Source organism: Henckelia pumila, unplaced genomic scaffold, assembly GCF_033568475.1.
Source record: "Henckelia pumila isolate YLH828 unplaced genomic scaffold, ASM3356847v2 CTG_80:::fragment_1, whole genome shotgun sequence".
Classification (NCBI taxonomy): Eukaryota; Viridiplantae; Streptophyta; class Magnoliopsida; order Lamiales; family Gesneriaceae; genus Henckelia; species Henckelia pumila.
This window is the reverse complement of record NW_027331883.1, coordinates 672,614-692,954: the sequence shown is the minus strand read 5'-3', so window position 1 is coordinate 692,954 and position 20,341 is coordinate 672,614. Positions and strand designations below refer to the sequence as shown.

The window sequence follows — 20,341 nt, the reverse complement described above, 5'->3', positions numbered from 1 at the left end:
CTGACCTTTTCTTTGATAGTAGTCCTTTCCTAGGTCGCATCTTCCGTTACGCCGACTTTCAACGAGAGCACCAATGTTATAAGGTTATAAACTTATGAGGTGTCCATCCCAAAAGACTTGTCTATTAGGTGATATGACCTCATAAGTTATTGATTAGTTTAATATTTCAATGTTAAATATCATAACACATCGTCAAGTATCTAACAATCCAGGATACAAGTGAGCCCCAAAATCCATGAGGTATAATTAGGTAAGATAAATAAATTTTAAATAACAATTGTAAAAATTTAAACAAAATAAAAAAAAGGAAAAAGGAATTTGCCAAGATCCACTCACGACCCACGGCCACGGGTCGTGTGGAGTACTATGTGTTTAGATGTGACAATTGGCATGATGGAGCGTGGCAAATAGTTTTGGGCCTAACAGTAGTTCGAAAACTTTGTCCATCTCAGCGGCCCATTCCTTGATCAAAAAATATTTCAACTGTAGTGCTAAGCGTTTTTTCCCCTTTCTCATGGCAACACCTTACACTAGGCACATTAAAAAACGTACATCCTTGTTTATAATATTGGAAAAACTTTTATACGTTTGTCTCACGAGTTAATTTTGTAAGTTATCTATTTAATATGATTCATGAAAAAAAATATCATTTTTATATTAAAGATATTACTTTTTTAACTAAAAATATGAATTGAGTCTCACAAGATATATATTATAATAATATTTCATATTTGATTTAAAAAAAAAGGAAAAGAAAAAAGATGATGATCAAAGCTAAGAGATATTATGATTGTACCCTTGCTTCTTTTTGTGGCGAGGTATTTCTCATTTGGTAACTTAAACTTCATAATTTAAAATGATTTCGGGCACATTTTAGCATTAAATTGTTATTTTAAAATCATATTTTTGTTGGAATACAACAATTATTTTTGTTGAGTAGAACAATCGAACCATATCGTTTGAACTTAGAGATGTCAATGAGACGGATTTGACGAACCCGAGACCTGCCCCTTTAGTAAACTATTGATCCATTTCCTGCCCCACCCTGCTTAAATATAACCTGAACCAGCCCTACCATGAATCTGAAATGGGACGGGTTGGACCCTTAGACTCACGAGGCCCCCAAAATTTTTTTAAATGAAAAATAGATCTAACATTAGGTGGTAGTAGGAGGGCAAAATAAAACCTTAAAATACTCCATTTTAAATTTCCATATGTAATATGCAAAATATAACCATAAAATACTTCTCAATTTATTCGAATATGAAACTTGTCCTCCGTGATAGAAAACTTATACCTTAGCACTGAACGTAGGTGGTGGTCGGAGGACAAGCAATCATCATAGCACAGACAGACGTCGAAGGGTAGGAAGGCGTCAGAGACAAGGCAAACGATGACCAACAGAAGTTAGAATTAAAACCAAGAAGAATTTAAGAATAATTTTTGAGGAATTTAAAAGATGATAGTGAGAGAGATGATGACGCGGTGATGAGAAAGAGCGACTGAGGAGAATTTTTGAGGAGTTAAAACTAAGAGTATTTATATGTTGGGTGTTTTATAAGACTCATTATCCGAGGCCCACCTCAAAACCCATTTAGGGGCCCAAACGCGTGTCCATTGTGGGTTTAGATACAACTCGGACCATTGATATTTTTGTTTAGGTTATCGTGCGATTTAAAATATTTGAGTTGCATCGTTATCATCCGTTGAAATTTTTGGTAAAGTTTAAGCGTTCAATCTTACAATTTTATACCTTTATATTTTCAATTAAAATAATCCCTAAATATCAAAACTAAGCAGGAAAAATTTTCAAAGAAAAAGAATGATCTAGCCTAATTAATCTATTTATACATCAAATTAGACGTCTCTCATTGAATTTTTTTTCCCCTTATAACTTCGGTGAAATGTTTTTTTTTACTATGATATTGAGAGAATATTTTGTACAACTCGAGTTTTAAAATACAACTAAAACTGTATTGATTAATGATTATTATTATTAAATTTATTTCCAAACATTAATGCGCAATTTTATTTGTGATTAATTATTAAATAAATTTAAAGAATAATTAATTAATTTGGATAGAATATGAAAAAAGATATAGAACAAATAATTGAGAATAAAACTTATGATATCTATGATACAGTAGATTTTCTATTACCATTTCAAAACAAAAAAAATGTTAATCGATATTCGATACAAACTAGAAATAAAAATGTTTAATATGATCATTCAACAAAAAACAAGTGATTGAAGTTATTAAAAAAAATACGATTAAAAAAATTGAAAAACATATCACAGATAAATGTTTGATATCCAAATAGTGCACGATATTCTCTCTCTCAATTTCTACCCAATTTCATATTCACTTATTTTTCGAAACATTTCAAACAAGTTGGAAGTTAGAAATGTTAAATGCAGCCGTGTGAAATTGCTAAGTAAACAAGATTAATTAGGTTAAATAACTCTTTTCCCTAGTTAACAAAATTGCTCTTTTAATTTTATTAATATTGGAAGAAATATTTTAATTAAAAATAAAAAAGGACTGAAAAATGATGGTTTGACTTTGATTTTTTTTCCGACGAAAAACTCGTAATTTTATTAAGATGAATTACTCTTTACAAGACTAACCAACCAAAAAAAAATTCATCAATTTTTTTTTGAAGAAAAAAAATTCATCATTTACCCAAATAAAGAATAAGCGAGAAGAGGAAAAAACACATTGAGCAGTATTATGTGCTAATAACAAAAAATAACTTAATGATGGACTATGCCAAGAAGCTAAATTATAAAGTTCAAGTTGCCAAATACAATTACCCATATTATTACAATCTTTGTAATACAAAATGACCCGTTTTAAAGGTTTGTATTCAAATCATGATGTTTTCAGTCATAATTATATTCTATTTGCCCGAAATATAGTATAGTATTAGTAGAAAATAATAATTTTTTTTAAAAAAAAACTGAAGGGGAAAAAAACCAGAAAATATTTAGAAAAATTCTAATCAAAGTCGAATTCTGCAATTAGTCTCCAGAAATATGAACATAACAAGGCAAAGCATAAGAGATTGAATTTAGTAGTTGCTTCGAAGTAGAACAGATCTCAGGCATCCAATTCCAAATCCCCATGTCTTCTAACGATTATCAATCGGAATTACAAAACGGAGAACCCGATCCCGAAGCCACTGTTGCACCGCCATCCTCCGATACTGTAGTTACTCCCGAACCGCCGTCTTCCGATCCCGAAGCTACTGACGCACCGCCGGCCTCCAGTGCGGAAGCCATTGCCCCAACTCCATCATCCGATCCCGATGCTACTGACGCACCGCCGGCGTCCGAGCCAGATCCCAATCTCGCCAATGCTCAACCACTCGATACGGAAGCATCGCCCGAAGAAGAAATTTCGTCAGAGTTAAGTGATGTGGACTCGCGTGCCGTTCAATCTAACGAAGCTGAGGGGAACGGAGCGAAGCTGGCGAAGGCAGAGGGTAATAGGACTTTCACCATGCGAGAATTGTTGAATGAATTGAAAAATGGAGATCCCAACAACGATGACGCAAGAGAGGTGGATACTCCTCGTAGGTCTGTTCTTCTCAGGAAAATATATAATGGTTCATTGTTGTCGGATCAATTCAGGAGATCATTTGCTTTATTTGATTGAATTTATTTAAGCAAATTAATTAGAAGCTTGTGGACTTGAGGCTTTATGGTGTTTTAGGATTTAGAAGTTCATTGCTCTTGGAATTTTTTTATTAAAAAAAAGCTGATACAGGATTAATGAGATGTGAAGAATAGCTGCAATGCAGTAGTTTTAGATCTTGAAGAACCATGCTTCTTGGAAAAAAATTGAATCTTGACGATTTGGTGTGTTAAGTGGACTAATACTCCGTAATTACAATCTAGTTGTGATATCATACATGTTTTGTTTATGGGAAAAGGCATACTAAATTGGGCTCAACTAAAGACAATCAGTAGGAAGCGTATCATCTGTGAGGGTACTATCTCGATGCTTGAGAAGCAATAGGGGTTAAGTTGCATTTTCTAATTCAACATAATAAAAACTGTTTTGGTGCACGATTCTCGACAAAAAAACTATTACTTTAGAAATGGTTGCTAGATTTAAAGGTCATCAACATATGCTTGATATCTGTCTTTTTAAAGTCTAACCAGTTTATCTATTTTCGAGTTTCCAAGTTGTTGCTGATTGGACTAAGGCTGCAGAAAGATAATGTTTTTGTTACCTGAATCAGTTTTCTCTATATTGATGTCACTGTTTCTTTTGTATGTCCTTATCTCAAATATCTTTTCATTAATTCAATCAGTATATGATGACTGATTCTCCGTAAAGAGCAGAGTTTATGTTGTGTTCATGCACCCAATGTAAACCAAGTGTTCATTTCCTTCTGGTCTGTGTGTTTGCTCTATGGCATTAGATATTATTGCATATACACATCAAAGAAAATCTATCTGTGCTGCAATGGTAATGTTTCTCCCATGCTACATGCAGCCTTTCCCGCCCTTATTTTCACATTTGAGTTGTCTCCTAATTTTTTGCACCACTAATCAGTAATCATATTTAGTCAGATATTTTTGTCTGTGAAGCTGATATAGATTTTCTTGTTTGCAAAAATGGTGGTATAAAGTGACCTCGCCCCATTTCCCTCCTTTTGATTCCTTCTCTTCAATTGTACATATGACAGGGAATGTCCATTATTCTTCTAATTTACTGTGCAAATAAGCTCTGACTGTTATTTGTGTGGCTTCTTATGTTTGTTCAGTGAACCAATTTCAGAACAGCAAATTGAACAGAATACTGCTGCTATGGAGTTGATTAATAGTGTCACTGGTCTTGATGAAGAAGGTAGATCTCGTCAAAAGGTTCTTACGTTTGCTGCCAGAAGGTAGTTGTAAATTTTTTGAACCACATTATTCAGCGCATTTCAATTCACATATTACTTCATCTTCTTCCTTTCTTTATGATGTTAATAGATCGCTTATACTGCCTTAAGATTTAACTCTATTTCCTTGCTGATATGGATTGTGCTACTGAAATCTGTACAAGTGTGTATGGGTGGGTGGGTCCTCTGTATTCTTTTTGTAATTGCACCAAATCTTAATCACAACAGTTTAGTAGCTACAAAGAACTGCCTTCTTACTGTATTGGTTTTTAGTTTTTGACCTACCCTTGACATACACAGTTATGTACTTATGTTAATTTATTTTGGGTTTATGCTCATTCGTTGCACATGTTTCTTGAATTTTAAAGACGAGCAATTAATTGCTTGAAATGTATGATAATTCACAATCACGAGATTATCATCGCTATAGCCATCATTGGAGCATTGTTTGCCTTTGGAACCCTTTCGGCAACACAGGCCGAACATTTCGCTCACACCATTGGAAATTTACTTGCAGATATGCTACTGCCCTGGAGAGAAATCCAGAGGATTATGATGCGTTGTACAATTGGGCACTGGTTCTTCAGGTGTGAATATCTAAATTAAACTTATCTAATATGGTTAAGAGCTTGTTTTTCTCTTATTTTTATTTGTTTTGGCTGCAGAAAAATTAATCCAAACAGATGCATTTTTAACTGTATTACGTCACATTGAAAAAATCTATATAATAGTAATCACATGGATAGTCACCTGATTTAAATTATTAGGACACCTTTCCTTCATTCCTTGAAACATTCTGTCAATACTTGATGTTCCATCCTCTTATAGCTGTTGACGTCTGAATACTTTGTACTCTGTTGTGCGTGTAGGAAAGTGCTGATAATGTAAATCCAGAATCTAGTTCTCCTTCTAAGGATGCTTTACTTGAAGAGGCTTGTAAAAAGTACGAGGAGGCTACCCGCCTCTGCCCTACGCTGAACGATGTATGTATCAATAGTTATAGGTTTCTGTTATTCTTTGCATGCAGCCATTTAGGCCTTGTTGATTGTTAAAGTAGAAAAAAGAATCTTGCGTTGTCATTTGGTGCTCAAGAAGTACGGTGAGCCTCGTTTTACAATAAAACACGTGGTTGTTGACAATAATACAATTCAAATGTTTTCTACTAAAATTTTCATCTTCATGCCGGGACTTGACTAAGAGAGCACAAATTCAATGTCTGGTGTGAGCTTTTAAGCACTCGAATCTGGTGTGAGTTTTTAAGCACTCGAATCTTTTAGCTGATGCTCGTAGGGGACATCAGATGTAGCTTTCTTGATGTCACGTTTTTTATTTGCTTACTTATCTGTTCAAGCTGTTCACATGTTGTTTATTCCTGTTTCTTTTGTGTGTGTATATATATATATATATATATATATATTTCAAATAGGAGGTGTCCTTTTATTTTAATTAAAGATTTTTAATGCTTGACACATGATATTAGGCTTACTATAACTGGGCTATAGCAATCTCTGATCGGGCAAAAATGCGTGGTCGAACAAAGGAAGCTGAAGAACTTTGGAAACAGGTTGAAGTTGAATCCTTTTTTAAAATTTTTTCTATAATGCTATATGATTCTGTTAATCCGCTTTATCCGTCTTATATTAATATAATACACTATCCTTTCTTATAAAAAAATGATTCTATAATGTGTATATAAATTGATACCATGTTTCTCATATAAACTTTGACTTGAGTAGGCATCATGTGCTGGTGAATCTACCGTGCGTTTTATTTAACAATTGTCAGACTAGCATACCATGACATTTGCGCCAACCATACAAGCAATAAATAGACCATTCAAGTAATAAATAGTTATTTCCTTTTGTTCTTAAATTTTCAGGCTACAAAAAATTATGAAAAGGCAGTTCGACTCAATTGGAACAGTCCCCAGGTAATTTTGAGTTTATTAATCAAATTAAGAGTTAAGCCTTGAATCACTTTTATAGGTTCAGGATCTCCACATTATTATTTACCTTTTTATCTACTGTGTATCTCTGTTGTTTTTTTATACCGATTATACTAATCTTATTTTGTCTTCTGATAAATTTTCAGGCACTTAACAATTGGGGACTTGCTTTGCAGGTACTTAAGAACTATATATACCTTTTAAGAACATTTTTTTTGGATGTTTTTTTACTGCTGCTCTAATATAATAACTTGATATCTACTTCACATTTTAATACTTGTTTGTGCCTGAATTTCTTTCCTTTCATTTAACGTCAAATCTATGTTTCAGGAACTTAGTGCCATCGTTCCTGCTCGTGAAAAACAGACCATAGTGAAAACTGCTATTAGTAAGGTATGAACTTCACTTGGCCTGTAGGAGTGCCTGTATGGTATTATAAAATATTAATTTTGCATTTGATTCCCTTTTTTCTTTTGATTACCTAATGTCTTTCATCTGTGCAAAGCAGTTTCGTGCTGCGATTCAGTTGCAGTTTGATTTCCATCGGGCAATTTACAACTTGGGAACTGTCCTGGTTAGTTAACCACTTGCCTCGTCCTTCGTGACCTGGCAGCATGCTAGCATTATCTTCATATTATAGTTTTATCCTCGTGATCTTAATGTGATTTATGGACTGATTATATGACACATGCTGATATGTGGGCCAAATTTGCAGTATGGATTAGCAGAGGACATTTCAAGAACTGGAGGTCACATTAGTGCCAAGGAGGTCACCCCTGATGAGTTATATAGCCAGTCTGCTATCTACATTGCAGCAGCTCATGCACTGAAACCTAATTACTCAGTATGCACGTTCTTTTTGAACCACATATCATTTAAGCATTATGTTACCTTTCACATCTTGGTCATTGTTCGTTATCGTTATGTTGCTTGAATGCTGCCCCTAGATTATATCCAAGAGTTTTTACTGTAATGACTATATATTTTTTAGTTCAACAAATTTCTCCATCTGCAGTAAAATCCTGTGCAACACTCCTTTGAACTCGGGTTATTCTTCCCTAGTTTTCTTTCACAGGACTCTACCCTTACCAGGGCCTTCTCATTTTCGAATTTATTTTTCCCTCGTCCATTCTTTCCATCTGCTCAGTTTTCCATCTTGTTAAAAATATATTATTTTACTTTCTGCTTATACTAAAAAATGGACCTTCATTGAGTTTGAAACTTTCCTGTAATGTGTCTGTTCATCTCACTGAATTCAACATATTAAGCCCAGAAAAGAATTTCAAAACCCAATCGGCATCCAAATTTTTTTTTGTGCTGGGTACAATTATCCACATATTTTCCACTCATAATCACTAAAAGGATCAAGTTTTAGCAAATTCTTTTTAAAATGTTGAAAATATTTTTGGACGTTATCCCTGCCTTGGTGAGTTTTTCCGCATTTTAAAATATCTGTGATGTCAAACAGGTTTACACTAGTGCATTGAAGCTTGTACGCTCTATGGTAAGCATGCTGGTTTCTCGACATTTGTTATCATCTAACTTCATTATCCAAACACTTTGTACTGCATGGATAGAGAATCTGAAACTCTGAACTTTTGTTTTTCAGCTGCCTCTACCGTATCTCAAGGTTGGATACCTGACTGCACCACCTGTTGGTATTCCGGTTGCACCCCATGGTGATTGGAGACGTTCTCAGTTTGTACTAAATCATGAAGGGCTCCAACAGGTAGATGGGGTTGTCAATGTGATTTTCTTCTCAAGCTTTTAAATTTTGTCAACATTTAGATTCAATCAATGATTGAATATAAGAAATCCAAGTATTTCATCGCTTTCTTATTTTGTCTCATAATTAACCTCCTCTCCAGTTTCAATAATACCTTTTGATCGCTCCTTTAATTTTATTAATTAGCTTGTGCATATGAACTTTAATATCTTTAGCTCATTTAATAAAAAAGAGGCCCAACTTAAAAAACTGGGTAATACTGCTGCAGATATTACCGTCAGCCTCACATCTCATCATCTTTTTGCTATGAAGTGAGTAATAACTTTTACTTGTGATTCTGTTGTCTGCGGGAAATAAACTTTTTGCAGTCCCTTGTTACTGGCTTTCTCCCCTCCCCCTCCCCCTCCTTGAGCACTAGGTGTTTTATTAATCAATAACTCGAATTAGTTACCTTTTAGTTGTGGTTTTACTTTTTGTTATTTGTGACATACTAGAATTAGAGTGCTAGTCTTTAACTAATTGTCATCACGTTGAATTTTCAATTTTTTGTATTATGTTGGAAAATAATATGTTCCAACATCGTTTGAGGTTTCAACAGATTTATTATTATTTTTGCTTTGATTATAATTATAATTTGCAAGTTTCAGATTATCAAACAGGAACAAAGGCAATCCTCACCGAGCCTTTCATCAAGATCAGGAGATTCACCGATAAACAAACCCGCAATAAAAGTGAATGTCTCAGACATGGTCTGTGTATCAGCTTGTTCTGATTTAACCTTGCCAGCTGGTGCAGGCCTCTGCATTGAAACAATTGAAGAACCAGTTTACTTGGTATATCTTTTTTAATGCTTTCAGAGAACATATTTCGCTTCCTTTTCGGTTTTCTACAACTCTTTATGGTAGTCTTAACATATCTTTTCAATCTTGTTCGGCAGATAAGTGATTCTTGGGAATCTTTGGAGGGGTGGATTGACGCTATTCGACTAGTTTACACAATTTTTGCACGGGGAAAGAGTGATGTTTTGGCAGGTGTAATAACTGGGTAATTCATGTGGTTGGTTCGAAGTATTTTCTTGGAGGCCCCTGCGCTTTATAAACCAGAGTGCTGCTTGTTCCAGGAGACCTGTATATTTATTGATTATAGTTTATAAAATGAGGTTTATTATCGGCGTTCTCGTGCCAATTTTATTGAATGTAAAACTTCCCAAGATTATTAAAAAAAATAATTTAATACGTGCAACATTTTTTTTAATCACTATGATGATTTTTTCTATGTAAAAGAGTTGAATTCGTTTATTTCTCTTTTCCCCCCTTTATTTATCCATTACTTGTGGTAAAAACATGTGATGTTGGCGATTTCTGTTTTCTGAGAGATGATGAAATTGATTTCGAACTATACTATCATTTAACATATAACAATTATTTAAGTAAAGTACCACCACCCCCCACAAAAAAAAAAAGAACATAAGAAATCATCAAAAAAAAGAAAAAATGGCAACGATGAAACAAAATTTTGATCAAAATTCCGAATGATTTTTTATTTTACTCATTATTTCTGCCTTCCATATTAATTATGTGTAAATTTAAGTGAAGCAATTAGTAAAGGGCAAACACTTGTATGCAACCGTTGCACGGGTCATATTCGTGTGACGGGTCTCTTATATGGGTTATCCATTAAAAAGTATTACATTTTATGTCAAAAGTATTACTTATTATTATAAATATGGATAGGGTTGACCCGTCTCACGAATGAAACCGTTGCACAGGAGTGTTACTATTAGTAAAGATTGTGACTTTCACGATCATGATCAGTATGGAAAATTTCGTTTTTTAAAATATAAAATAAAATGATGATTTGTAGTTTTTGAGTAAAATCCTTTTTCCTTTGTTGGAAGCGTCGAATGATAATAACATATGAAATCTTCCAATCCACATTTTCCAACACACATATCCCACCATGAAAACCGCCATAACCACAATCCCTCCACCAACGTTCGGGAGGGCTCTGCTCCAAGAAATTTTTTTCATCAAATTCTCCAATCAAACGCTTTTGTCGATTTCGAGACCAACCCTGACTGTGAAATGCAGCAGAAACGGCGTCCCGGAAAGTGGAAATAGGGAGAGTTTGAAGGATTTACTGTCTGATATGGTGGATGACAAAGTGGAGCTACTGCTGAACAAGAAAGAGAACCGGGTTTTGTTGCAAGGAATCGAACAAGCCTCGCAGAGGGTTGAAAGGGCGAAGAGAGAGCTTGCTGAGATTGAGAAGCAAGAACTCGACGCCAGAATTATGAAGGATTATGTTAAGCAGCTCGAGTCTAGAGCTTCCGAGGTATGGAATTACAATGCTATCATTGACCTGTTTTAGAGGTCAAAATCTAACCTTTTTTTAAGTATTTTGGAAAGTGTTGAAGTTAACACTTCTATAAAAATCACACTATTGGTATTATGATTGCTATCTCTTCTTTTGATCTGTACTGTGGTAGTATGGTTGTTGCTCTTCATTTGTTGTTGTTTGTCCGGGATTCAAACTGAATTCTTGTAAGTTCTATGGCTGATTCTCTGGTTGAATTGGTTTTTGACTCAATCGAAAGAAACCTTGCTAGATTAACACAGTTGGAGGTGGATGTAGAAAAGTCATAACCTCATAGGCATAATTATGTAATTTGAGTGAAGAATTATATAGCAAAAACACTGCTTTACTTGAAGTTCGGTCAACTAAGATGATTGCTCTGATGGGATGATATCGAAAAGAAAATACGGCTCGACATCTGTTAGATGCATCGGAAATCAATAATTATGAAATCATGTGGCTCAATCTGCATGTAAAAGATGGTTCTAACTTCTAACCCCTCAACCAAACATGAGTCGATAATGGTTCTTTGCTAGAGACTTAAGTAAGTTGAATAATTTCCGCTGATGAGTTGAACTAATACTAGTAATTGTTCGTGGCTTAACAATGCTGCTTGCTGACTGATATAAAACTTGTAGATTGCAGAATGCCAGAAAGAAATATTGGAAGCTAGATTGATGGTGGAAGAAGCAGAGCGTTCTTTGGCAGAACAAAAAAAGGTCGACTCAACCGAAACAGAAAGTGAAGTCACAGACAAAGATAAGGACAGACTGGAATCTGCTAAAGCTGCATCAATCGCTGCTTTGATCGGCGTTCTTGCACAACTTCCAGTTTCGTTAACTCGGGCTGGTAGCACTCCACAGCTGATTCTTCCTTTGGCAATCACCTTTGTCAGTTGTGCACTTTTTGGAGTAACTTTCCGCTATGCTGTTAGAAGAGACTCGGACGATTTTCATCTAAAATCTGGGACAGTTGCTGCCTTTGGCTTGGTGAAAGGTAATACACTTGCTATAAATTGTTGTGCAATGGCATGAGCCATGATGAAAGTACAAAATGGAAAGCAGAGACACCAGAGTTCGTGGTTATATGTGAAATCGTTGCAATTGTTCATTCATAAGATTCAAATTTGAGGGGATGAATTTGAAATCTCCCAATATCAAAAGCATGTGAACTACTTTAATGGATTTGTAATTCTTGATTTCAAATAACTCAATTCAAACATAACCTAAGAACAGTCCGAATTGTTCACAAATCACAGCCATAGAGTCCATGTCCTATACAACACAACAGGAACAATCCTCACTTAATATCATCGAAGGATGTTTCCCAGTGAAAATATGACTACCTTCTGAAGATGACATTGAACGTGTTAACCCCATGATTTAATCCTTGATGCAGGCCTAGGTGCGCTGGAAGGTGGACCCCCGTTGGAACTGGAAGCTAGTAGCATTTTGTCGCACATACTTGATGGTGCAGTATACATTTCTGAAAGCCTTTTGATTTTTTCATTTGCTGCAGTGGCCTTAGACTTCTGCATCAAAGTGGGAATTCTGAGTCCATTTCCAATCGATAGATCAGTTACAAGGACATAATATATGAAGTTAGAACATTAGTTCTCTGTTTAGATACTTGGTCACGGGAGAGCACGTTCTTAATCTATGCATTAATTTGGATAGCCTGTTTACAGTGGAGATCCTGCTGCCGAGGTTGGTTTATACATCACCAGGTTAAACACTTCATATGCCATACAGATGTGTGCAAATATGAGTGAAAACTATCAAATATACATGACACAGATTGAACTTTCATGGCTGTTGTCTGAGATCCCGCTTATACTTCACACATCCACACATCTTATCTACATTGTGGAATTTGTTTTTCTGATTGAGGGTCTACTAAACTCGCGGAAAAATTCATTAGAAGTAGGTTTCTTGAAATCGAGCTTTTTACCATTTGGTTTACGGTATTATTAATCTATGTATAACTTATCTTATCCAATGTCATGTTCTTTTTATCATATTATTTACTTATATATTAATTATTTATCTTCCATCAATCAAATCATTGAATTTAAATTACTATATTATCCTTTATAAATAATATTATTCATATTTTATTAATGGTTAAAATAACAAAATAGTAATTTATCATTTTTATATAAAATTTAAGCAATCAAATCAAACAAACTATAATCTATCAATCAAACCAAATACTATATTAACTATCATTTTTTATTTATTTATTTTTATTTTATTATATTACTTATCTTTGTATTATTTATCTTATCTCTCAAACCAAACGAGAACATTATATTATCATATCTGCTGAGCATAGCACTTAGGCACTATATAACTGAGTAAAAAATCAAATAAAATAAATATTTTTGGTCTATTGTTGTTTCTTTATTGTCTATTGATCTATCAACATGTTCCGATAGAAAAATGTCTTTTTTTTAGTTAAAAAAACACACACACACGATGCCGCAATCTATGTGTCTCATACGGTGTGATTTATTTGATCAACGTGATTCACTGGGATGAATCTCATACGGTGTGATTTATCAGATCAACGTGATGCACTGATTAATACGAAATTATAATCAATACATATAAAAAAAATAGCAACTATAGATTTTTCATCACATAAACAAAAAATTGAGTTTAATTTTGGGGGAGCAAGGTAAGCCCAAGTCTATCCAGCTATTTGATCCAAAAAAAAAAAAAAAAAAAAAACTTCTAACCAGCTATGATTATTTGGCACAGTTTACAATACCATTCGAGCTAATTCCAATCCTCCAGATATTCCTATTACTGATCAAGTGCAGAATAAAGAAATTAGAGAATCTAATCATCAACTACCCCCTCCGATCATCAACTCCGCCGCACGTTGGATGCCACCGGCGCCGATCAATGATCCCTCTCACCTCCACTGCGTCTCCAGCTTCTTCCATTTCGCTCAAACCCAGTTTTATACCCTCCCTCAAACCTTGTTATGCAAGGTATAATCAATTCAAAATACTCAGACAGGTACGAACGAACACATATAATTAGTATTCTAACGGTAAAAAAGGTATGCGCTTTATTTCTGAAGTTGATTTTATTTTTTATTTTCTCTGTTTTGAGTAGAGGAGGTTAAGAGGTGGGAAGTGTAGGGCGGAGTTCTCGGCCGACGCGCCGGTGAGCGTGGCAATCGGCGCGTGCATCCTTAACTCTCTGGTTTTCCCGGTGGCTCCCTCGCCGGAAGATGAGGAAGCAGAATCACTTATTGACTCGGCTGACGCGAGGTTTGCTGTGATGGGAATCATTAGCTTCATCCCTTATTTCAATTGGATGGTATAATTTATTTTTTGTGATTCTGTAATTGTATTGATTTATTTATTTTTTTGTATGTATTCATTTATTATATGCTTGTTCTTATGCTCATGTAGAGTTGGGTATTTGCTTGGTTGGATACCGGAAAACGACGCTATGCAGTCTATGCTCTTGTCTATTTAGCTCCTTACTTGAGGTTTGATCCTGCCACTCTTTGTTTTCTTGAGTGAATCTTGGGTGCTTTTTGTTGTGAAATGGTTTTGGGAGATAAAATAAAAAAGTGCATTTGCTATTACAGTTTATGTCAAATCATGCAAGTTTTTTGTTTGATTTATTTTGCAAATGATAAGAAATGAGAATGAGGCTTGCATATTCATCCAAGAAATGTTCTTGTGCTGGAGCGAGCTTTCCTCTACAATTATTTGAAGCATAAAATGTCTCATTTTGTTTGATGTTCTTGAAATGCAGAGATGGTGAAGTCGTTTGGTTTCAGTAAATATGTTACACTGTATCCTTGTTCTATATTTGTTACGGAACACTTGCAAAAACTAAGGCACTGGAAGCATTCATAGGACTTGTTTATAAGTTGCTGCATAGTTGGCTTGGCTTGGCTTGAATTAAATTGTTTAGAATGTGTTTAATTCATATTGCGTTTTTGCGCCGGTATTTGAATGGTATCATTATCATTGAAGCATATATTTGATCTTCTTGTGCCGTAGACCAAATTTGTCAATATCTCCAGAGGAGAGCTGGCTGCCAATTGCTAGCATTCTTCTTTGCATCGCTCACATTCAGGTCTGCAACTTTTAAATCTCCCTCATCAATTTTTCGAAAACCAATTCCTTGAAGCCATTTATTCAAAACACAGTTATTTTTATTATTTATTTGTTATTTTGTTGGCAGCTGGAAGCAAGTATTAAAAATGGAGATCTTCAGGGCTTCCAGTTATTTAATGAGGCAGCAAAGCGAGTTTCATCTCTCACGCATAAGAAGAATGACAGGAACTATGAAGAGGTACGCACAAACACAGTGATATATGTAAACACAGTGATATATGTAAAGATTTTGGTTAATCTTTCATTGGTTTGATCTCTTTCAACTTTTTTGTTCTGTAAAGGATAGGGAAAAGGGCCGCCATAATCTATCATCCGCTCCCGAAAATTTTAGAAATCAGATAAAGGATTGGAATGACCCTCAGAAACTTGTCCAAGATGAACCCTCGAGTGAAGATGAAGATTATGATTACTGAACAAAATATCACATCATTTTATGAATTTATCACGCACTGACTCTAGTTGTTCAGCTTTAGAAGGAATACTTGTCGGGTTTGGTTCTTCCATTGGACTTATGAAGTGGCAAGTTCTAATCCCATTTTTATATCATTTTAGCCAAAGGTGTCAACTTGCTTTGGAAATCTTTACTCAAACCCCAGGCGGGTAATCTGTTGAATAAATGTGAATTTATATATTTACTAGTAGTACAAATTATGCAGTGTGTTGTAAATACATTCTTTGAATGCGAAGCATTACTCGATCAACAAAAATTCAGAACCAAGGAAGAAACCTATCTGTGACTCCAGTTCAGTAAAAACACATCGACATGCGACGTCATTCTCTAGCAGTTTGCATACAATAAATTCGAACTCATACAGTGTGCATTTGTTTTCCAGGATCCAATTGCAACTAGATACAATTTACTTCAATGAGCGAGCGAAACATGGAATTGGAATGTGAACAGAAGAATCAGCAGATGGACAAAAATTCGAGAGAACTAGATTTGAGCCATGCTATTTATATACTTCAAACTTAATTATGAATCTTAAACAAGAAATTTTTAAGCCTATCCTAACTAAACACCTAAACAAACGCACACTACACCAAAATTAGCAGCAACATCTTCTTATACCTTCATTTGGATCACGCAACGTGCAAAGACGAGCTTAGGTTACTGTCTCCCCATCCACACTCATCGCCTTCGATTCTAATGATGGTTTGTTTTCACCTTCAGCAACATCCATGGATATTGCCATTCTCGGTGGTGATGATGGCTGCACCTCCACATCCGGGTAAGCAGCCTTGAATCTGGCTCGCAACCCTTCATCTACTAACCGTACCCCTTGCAACTGATTCCCAAGCGATAACCACCTGCATTCAGCACATTAATTAAACACATGCCTTTTTCGAGGTTCAAGCAAAATGGAACTAAGGTGGCAATCTGGCATTTGTGAAGTTGGTATTTTCCAATAATTGGGAAACATTGTAACTGCATAAACCAGTCACCATATACAGAGTGAATGAAACAGAAGCAGAACGTATCAGTGTTACAGACAATAACGGAAATAAAGGAATTGGTGGATCTCTCCCATCAGACAGATCAACGGCACCACAAACTTTTTACTTGAAGAAAATATGAAAAGGCTTCCTTACCCCGAAACTCAAGTAACAACTAATTTATATAATCAATTGCGATGAAAACTGACTTTGAAGCATTGAAAGAATGCATGATCATGTGGATTTGAAGACATGGTCTTTTAATGCTTTGAGATCTCAATTTGATCAAAAATGGTCTTGACTAGGGATGTGGATAAATGGGTTTTTTCTTCTTCAAGAAACCTCTGAAAAGTATTTGCTAGAAAAGAATAGTTCATGAATGATGAGTTCAAGAAGTGCCTTGTTCATTTCTTTTAAGATGAAGGATGGTGTCATAGAGCAACAAATGCTTGGAGCATGGAAGTAATTCTGAAGGGGATTTATGACACACAGTGCGTCCTTAATTATCTTCCCATACTGTTAAATCAACAGTTGCAATTACAAAATAGGAACGATCATCAAGAAAGCATACCCAGCCTGTACGTTGTGCATCCTTGCAAACAACTCCAGCTTTCTAGTTCTTGGACTAATTCTTTCCAACATAGCATACATCTACAGCACATCAGTTAAATATATTAGCATACATAAACAAGAAAATCCCAAGCGCAAGGTAGCAACTAGCAAGCATGGGCATAGCATTCGGCATCCAGAATGTGGACAACTATTCATCGCACATACCAAAATCAGAGACATATTTTGTCGGATTCTTAATTGCCATATAAAGGATGACAAAGTCCACTTACCTCGTCTGGCTTGCGACTTGTTTCACGTACTTCAGCAACAATGACATCAGTATCAATATTCCTATTCACTTCAGGATTCCCTTTCACCCCAACAAGGCAGTGCTCCTTGCTGTGGTTCAGCCAGTGGCCTGTACGACCTGTTCTGATGATTCGCTGAAGTTGATTGGTCTTCACCCAGATGATCTCCTCGACACGCTTATACCCCCAAAGTTCCAAACTTCAGAAACACAATTGAACAGAGGTTTAATCAACATCAGCTACAAAGATGTCAAAATTTTCCACAACAAAGGATCAATTTTAGAGGTGTTTTCATCGCTGACGGTAAAAATCACATAACAATCTAATTATTTATAAAGGTGAATAAAAAATAATCACCAAAACAATAAATTAGGTTCGTCATAACAAAAATATCCATTTAAAATTACGGAAGCGTGGACAGGAAAAGTTAAATACCATTCACGCCCAAGCTCCATAGCACGACCAGTTACCCAAAGAAATATCAGACCATCAGTCTGTAATGCAGGAACATTCAGAGTGCGCATTTCATCATCAGCCATTGTCCCATATGGTAATTCCATGTGAATATCCCATGGAGGATCGGCCATTATAACTCCAAATTGCCCTAAAATATCCATTCTAAAGGAACGTATGTCACAGTTAATCCACTGTGGTTCTCCAAGCTCTACTTCCGAGCAATAATGAGCACTCTGAGGCTTCAATGGCTTGTTCAGAGGTACGGTAGATTGTCCCATCATCAAATGTGATACCTCCGGTGTTGAGTCGAGCTCATAGTGGACATACTTACACGTCTACTATTATGCGCAAATGTGAGAATTGTGATAGACTAAATAAATGCTTGAAAGCATTAGAAAGACGTTATGTATTATTATTTAATTACCTTCATGTGACGACAAGTGTCGAGGAATGAGCAGTCTCCCAAGTTTGTATCAGTATGTGAAGCAATTATTCGTCGGAAATGAACCTAAATCCATTAAAAGATTCAGCTAACTACCATAACATCAAGATTTTTTGGGTCTTTATACTGAACAAGGCTCGTACACTTGTTAAATTCATAAATGACAGAGATACTGTACTAACCTTCTCACAAGCAACATATAGAACAGATTGATGTCGGCAATCTTCTTTTGTTAATGCTGAACAGTACTCCTTCACTTGAGAACCCCCCTTGCTTTTGAACTAAAGCAATTTAAGAGCAACACCAGCCAGTCAACAGTATGTAAAAATTCTATATGGGCAATAAAGCATCCTAGATAGACTGATGAGAAGAGATACAGCCATATTTTTAGATTCTCTGGGAAGAGAAATCTAGAAATGATAATATAACAATAAAACAGAATAACTTTAGAGTATTCAGCTGATTGTTGGCGTCCGGAAACAATTTAAACCCATCACAGACACGATTAGTTAAATCAATCAAGCATGAAGGAACAAAATCCTCTTTGGTAAAAAAAAAAGTGAACATGATGAATTCGTAATCAATCTCTCTGATCACATACTTTAGCAGCCACTGCGGTTTCCTTGGCAGTTGGCCTGTGAATAAGGTCCAAAAGCTCCTCCCCCGTCTTGGACTTTTGCATTTCCTTAAAACTTTTCTTATTCAATAAAGCTTCAAGATCCTTCATATCCTCCTCCTCCGTCCTCGGTTTCAACCCAAGGTTATTGGATCCCACATTTTGATGCACACTTGGAATCACCGGAGGCTGCCTATGCATTGGGGGCGGTATCCCCACACCTCTCGGTACCCCTATCATTCCCATTCCTCTCGCACCACCACCCCTCGGTGGCATCATCACCGGTCCCCCAACCCACATATCCTGAGCTCCCCTTCCCATACCAAAATTCCCTCCGCCACTCACAATCTCCCCATTCTTTGTGGCTTCCATAGCTCTATTCCTGTCATTCATCTGCTTAGTTTCGGGCAACTCTTTCAAAAGCCTAGTCCTATCAATATTCATAACCATGACTCCAGATTTCCCACTCACCACAAACTCATCCAAGTCCACACCACCATTATCCTCGGCCATCGACCTCAACGCCGTCTCCACTGCCAGAATGGGGCCGGACTCCCCACCCAACTCCCTCAGAGCCACCTTCTCAGCTAAAGTAGCCGAGGAATCATTCTCCAACTTTCTCAACAATGTGGACGAATCAATTGGAGTAAAGGGAACCCTCTCAAGCAAGCACACAGCCACCATCGACCTAACAACCGAAAGCGGGCCACCACTCTCCTCGATCAAAGCCCGCTCATTCTCTTTAGGGGAGGGCTTGGAAAGAGAGGCAGGGACGGGGAGTTTCGAGCTCTCCAAGGGGACATGGGGTTGGCTGAAATTGGGATTGGCGGGGAGGATTTGGCCGAGGGGGGTGAAAGGCTGGTTCTTGAAAGTGGATACGGATTTGAGAGAGATATCGAGAGAGGAAACGATGTCGGGAACAACACTTTGAAGGGAGGCGATGAGGTGTAGCTGGGTGGCATGGAGGGTGTCGACTCGGGATTCCAGCTGCTGCCTCATCGCCTTTATCGATGAAATCCAATCTTCCGTCGCTTCCGAAGATTGATTCTCCATCGTCTTCCACTCTAAACTCGAGGGTTCTGCTGAGGTTTTGATTTCGGGCTAGGAATTTATATATATTACAAGAAAGAATCATGCTATTGCTTGGGACAAAATATATATATATATATATATATATATATATATATATAGATTCCAACTCAAAATGAAAAGACTATACTTTTAATAACATGAAAAATAATAATAAAAAACATGAAATTTTGAATTTGTATTCTCTCTGCATGTATTTTAAATTTCTATGTTTTCTACTCAAATTACAGCATATTTTTCTCTTTGCTTTCTATGATATTAATTATTGACTAGTAAATAACCTAATTTTACTTTTTTCTCCTCGGATATTTTATTTTTGGTTCTTTAAGTTGGACAACAAGATAATTAAGGGGAAAAAAGTAGTGTCTGAGTTAT

At 36.0% G+C, this 20,341-nt stretch overlaps 4 protein-coding genes across 7 annotated transcripts; 3 read left to right on the top strand and 1 right to left on the bottom strand.

The window, feature by feature from the left end:
- Positions 1-2,998: 2,998 nt before the first annotated feature.
- Positions 2,999-9,871, top strand: LOC140873668 (protein HLB1). Of its 3 annotated transcripts, none has more exons than XM_073276873.1 (14): positions 2,999-3,580; positions 4,777-4,899; positions 5,414-5,483; positions 5,766-5,879; positions 6,377-6,460; positions 6,776-6,826; positions 6,988-7,017; positions 7,172-7,234; positions 7,350-7,415; positions 7,557-7,685; positions 8,310-8,345; positions 8,451-8,570; positions 9,227-9,400; positions 9,505-9,871. In XM_073276873.1, exons 1-14 carry the CDS (start codon positions 3,126-3,128, stop codon positions 9,613-9,615), a joined length of 1,626 nt encoding a protein of 541 aa, XP_073132974.1. In that variant the 5' UTR covers positions 2,999-3,125; the 3' UTR covers positions 9,616-9,871. The 3 variants fall into 3 exon arrangements, with proteins under 3 accessions (XP_073132974.1, XP_073132972.1, XP_073132973.1); XM_073276871.1 differs by having other exon boundaries at positions 9,209-9,400; XM_073276872.1 differs by having other exon boundaries at positions 3,001-3,580; positions 9,215-9,400.
- Positions 9,872-10,482: 611 nt separating this feature from the next.
- LOC140873786 (uncharacterized) lies at positions 10,483-12,730 on the top strand. The gene is made up of 3 exons (XM_073277036.1): positions 10,483-10,901; positions 11,561-11,918; positions 12,321-12,730. Exons 1-3 carry the CDS (start codon positions 10,527-10,529, stop codon positions 12,512-12,514), a joined length of 927 nt encoding a protein of 308 aa, XP_073133137.1. The 5' UTR covers positions 10,483-10,526; the 3' UTR covers positions 12,515-12,730.
- Positions 12,731-13,649: 919 nt separating this feature from the next.
- LOC140873618 (uncharacterized) lies at positions 13,650-15,704 on the top strand. Of its 2 annotated transcripts, none has more exons than XM_073276806.1 (6): positions 13,650-13,948; positions 14,048-14,254; positions 14,350-14,429; positions 14,953-15,028; positions 15,137-15,247; positions 15,356-15,704. In XM_073276806.1, exons 1-6 carry the CDS (start codon positions 13,832-13,834, stop codon positions 15,371-15,373), a joined length of 609 nt encoding a protein of 202 aa, XP_073132907.1. In that variant the 5' UTR covers positions 13,650-13,831; the 3' UTR covers positions 15,374-15,704. The 2 variants fall into 2 exon arrangements, with proteins under 2 accessions (XP_073132907.1, XP_073132906.1); XM_073276805.1 differs by having other exon boundaries at positions 13,685-13,948; positions 15,351-15,704.
- Positions 15,705-15,811: 107 nt separating this feature from the next.
- On the bottom strand, positions 15,812-20,006 carry LOC140873617 (N(6)-adenosine-methyltransferase MT-A70-like). The gene is made up of 7 exons (XM_073276804.1): positions 18,863-20,006; positions 18,444-18,542; positions 18,244-18,327; positions 17,799-18,154; positions 17,346-17,562; positions 17,075-17,154; positions 15,812-16,377 (listed from the first exon to the last, which is right to left on the bottom strand). The coding sequence occupies exons 1-7, from the start codon at positions 19,928-19,930 to the stop codon at positions 16,173-16,175; spliced, it is 2,109 nt and encodes a 702-aa protein (XP_073132905.1). The 5' UTR covers positions 19,931-20,006; the 3' UTR covers positions 15,812-16,172.
- Positions 20,007-20,341: the final 335 nt, after the last annotated feature.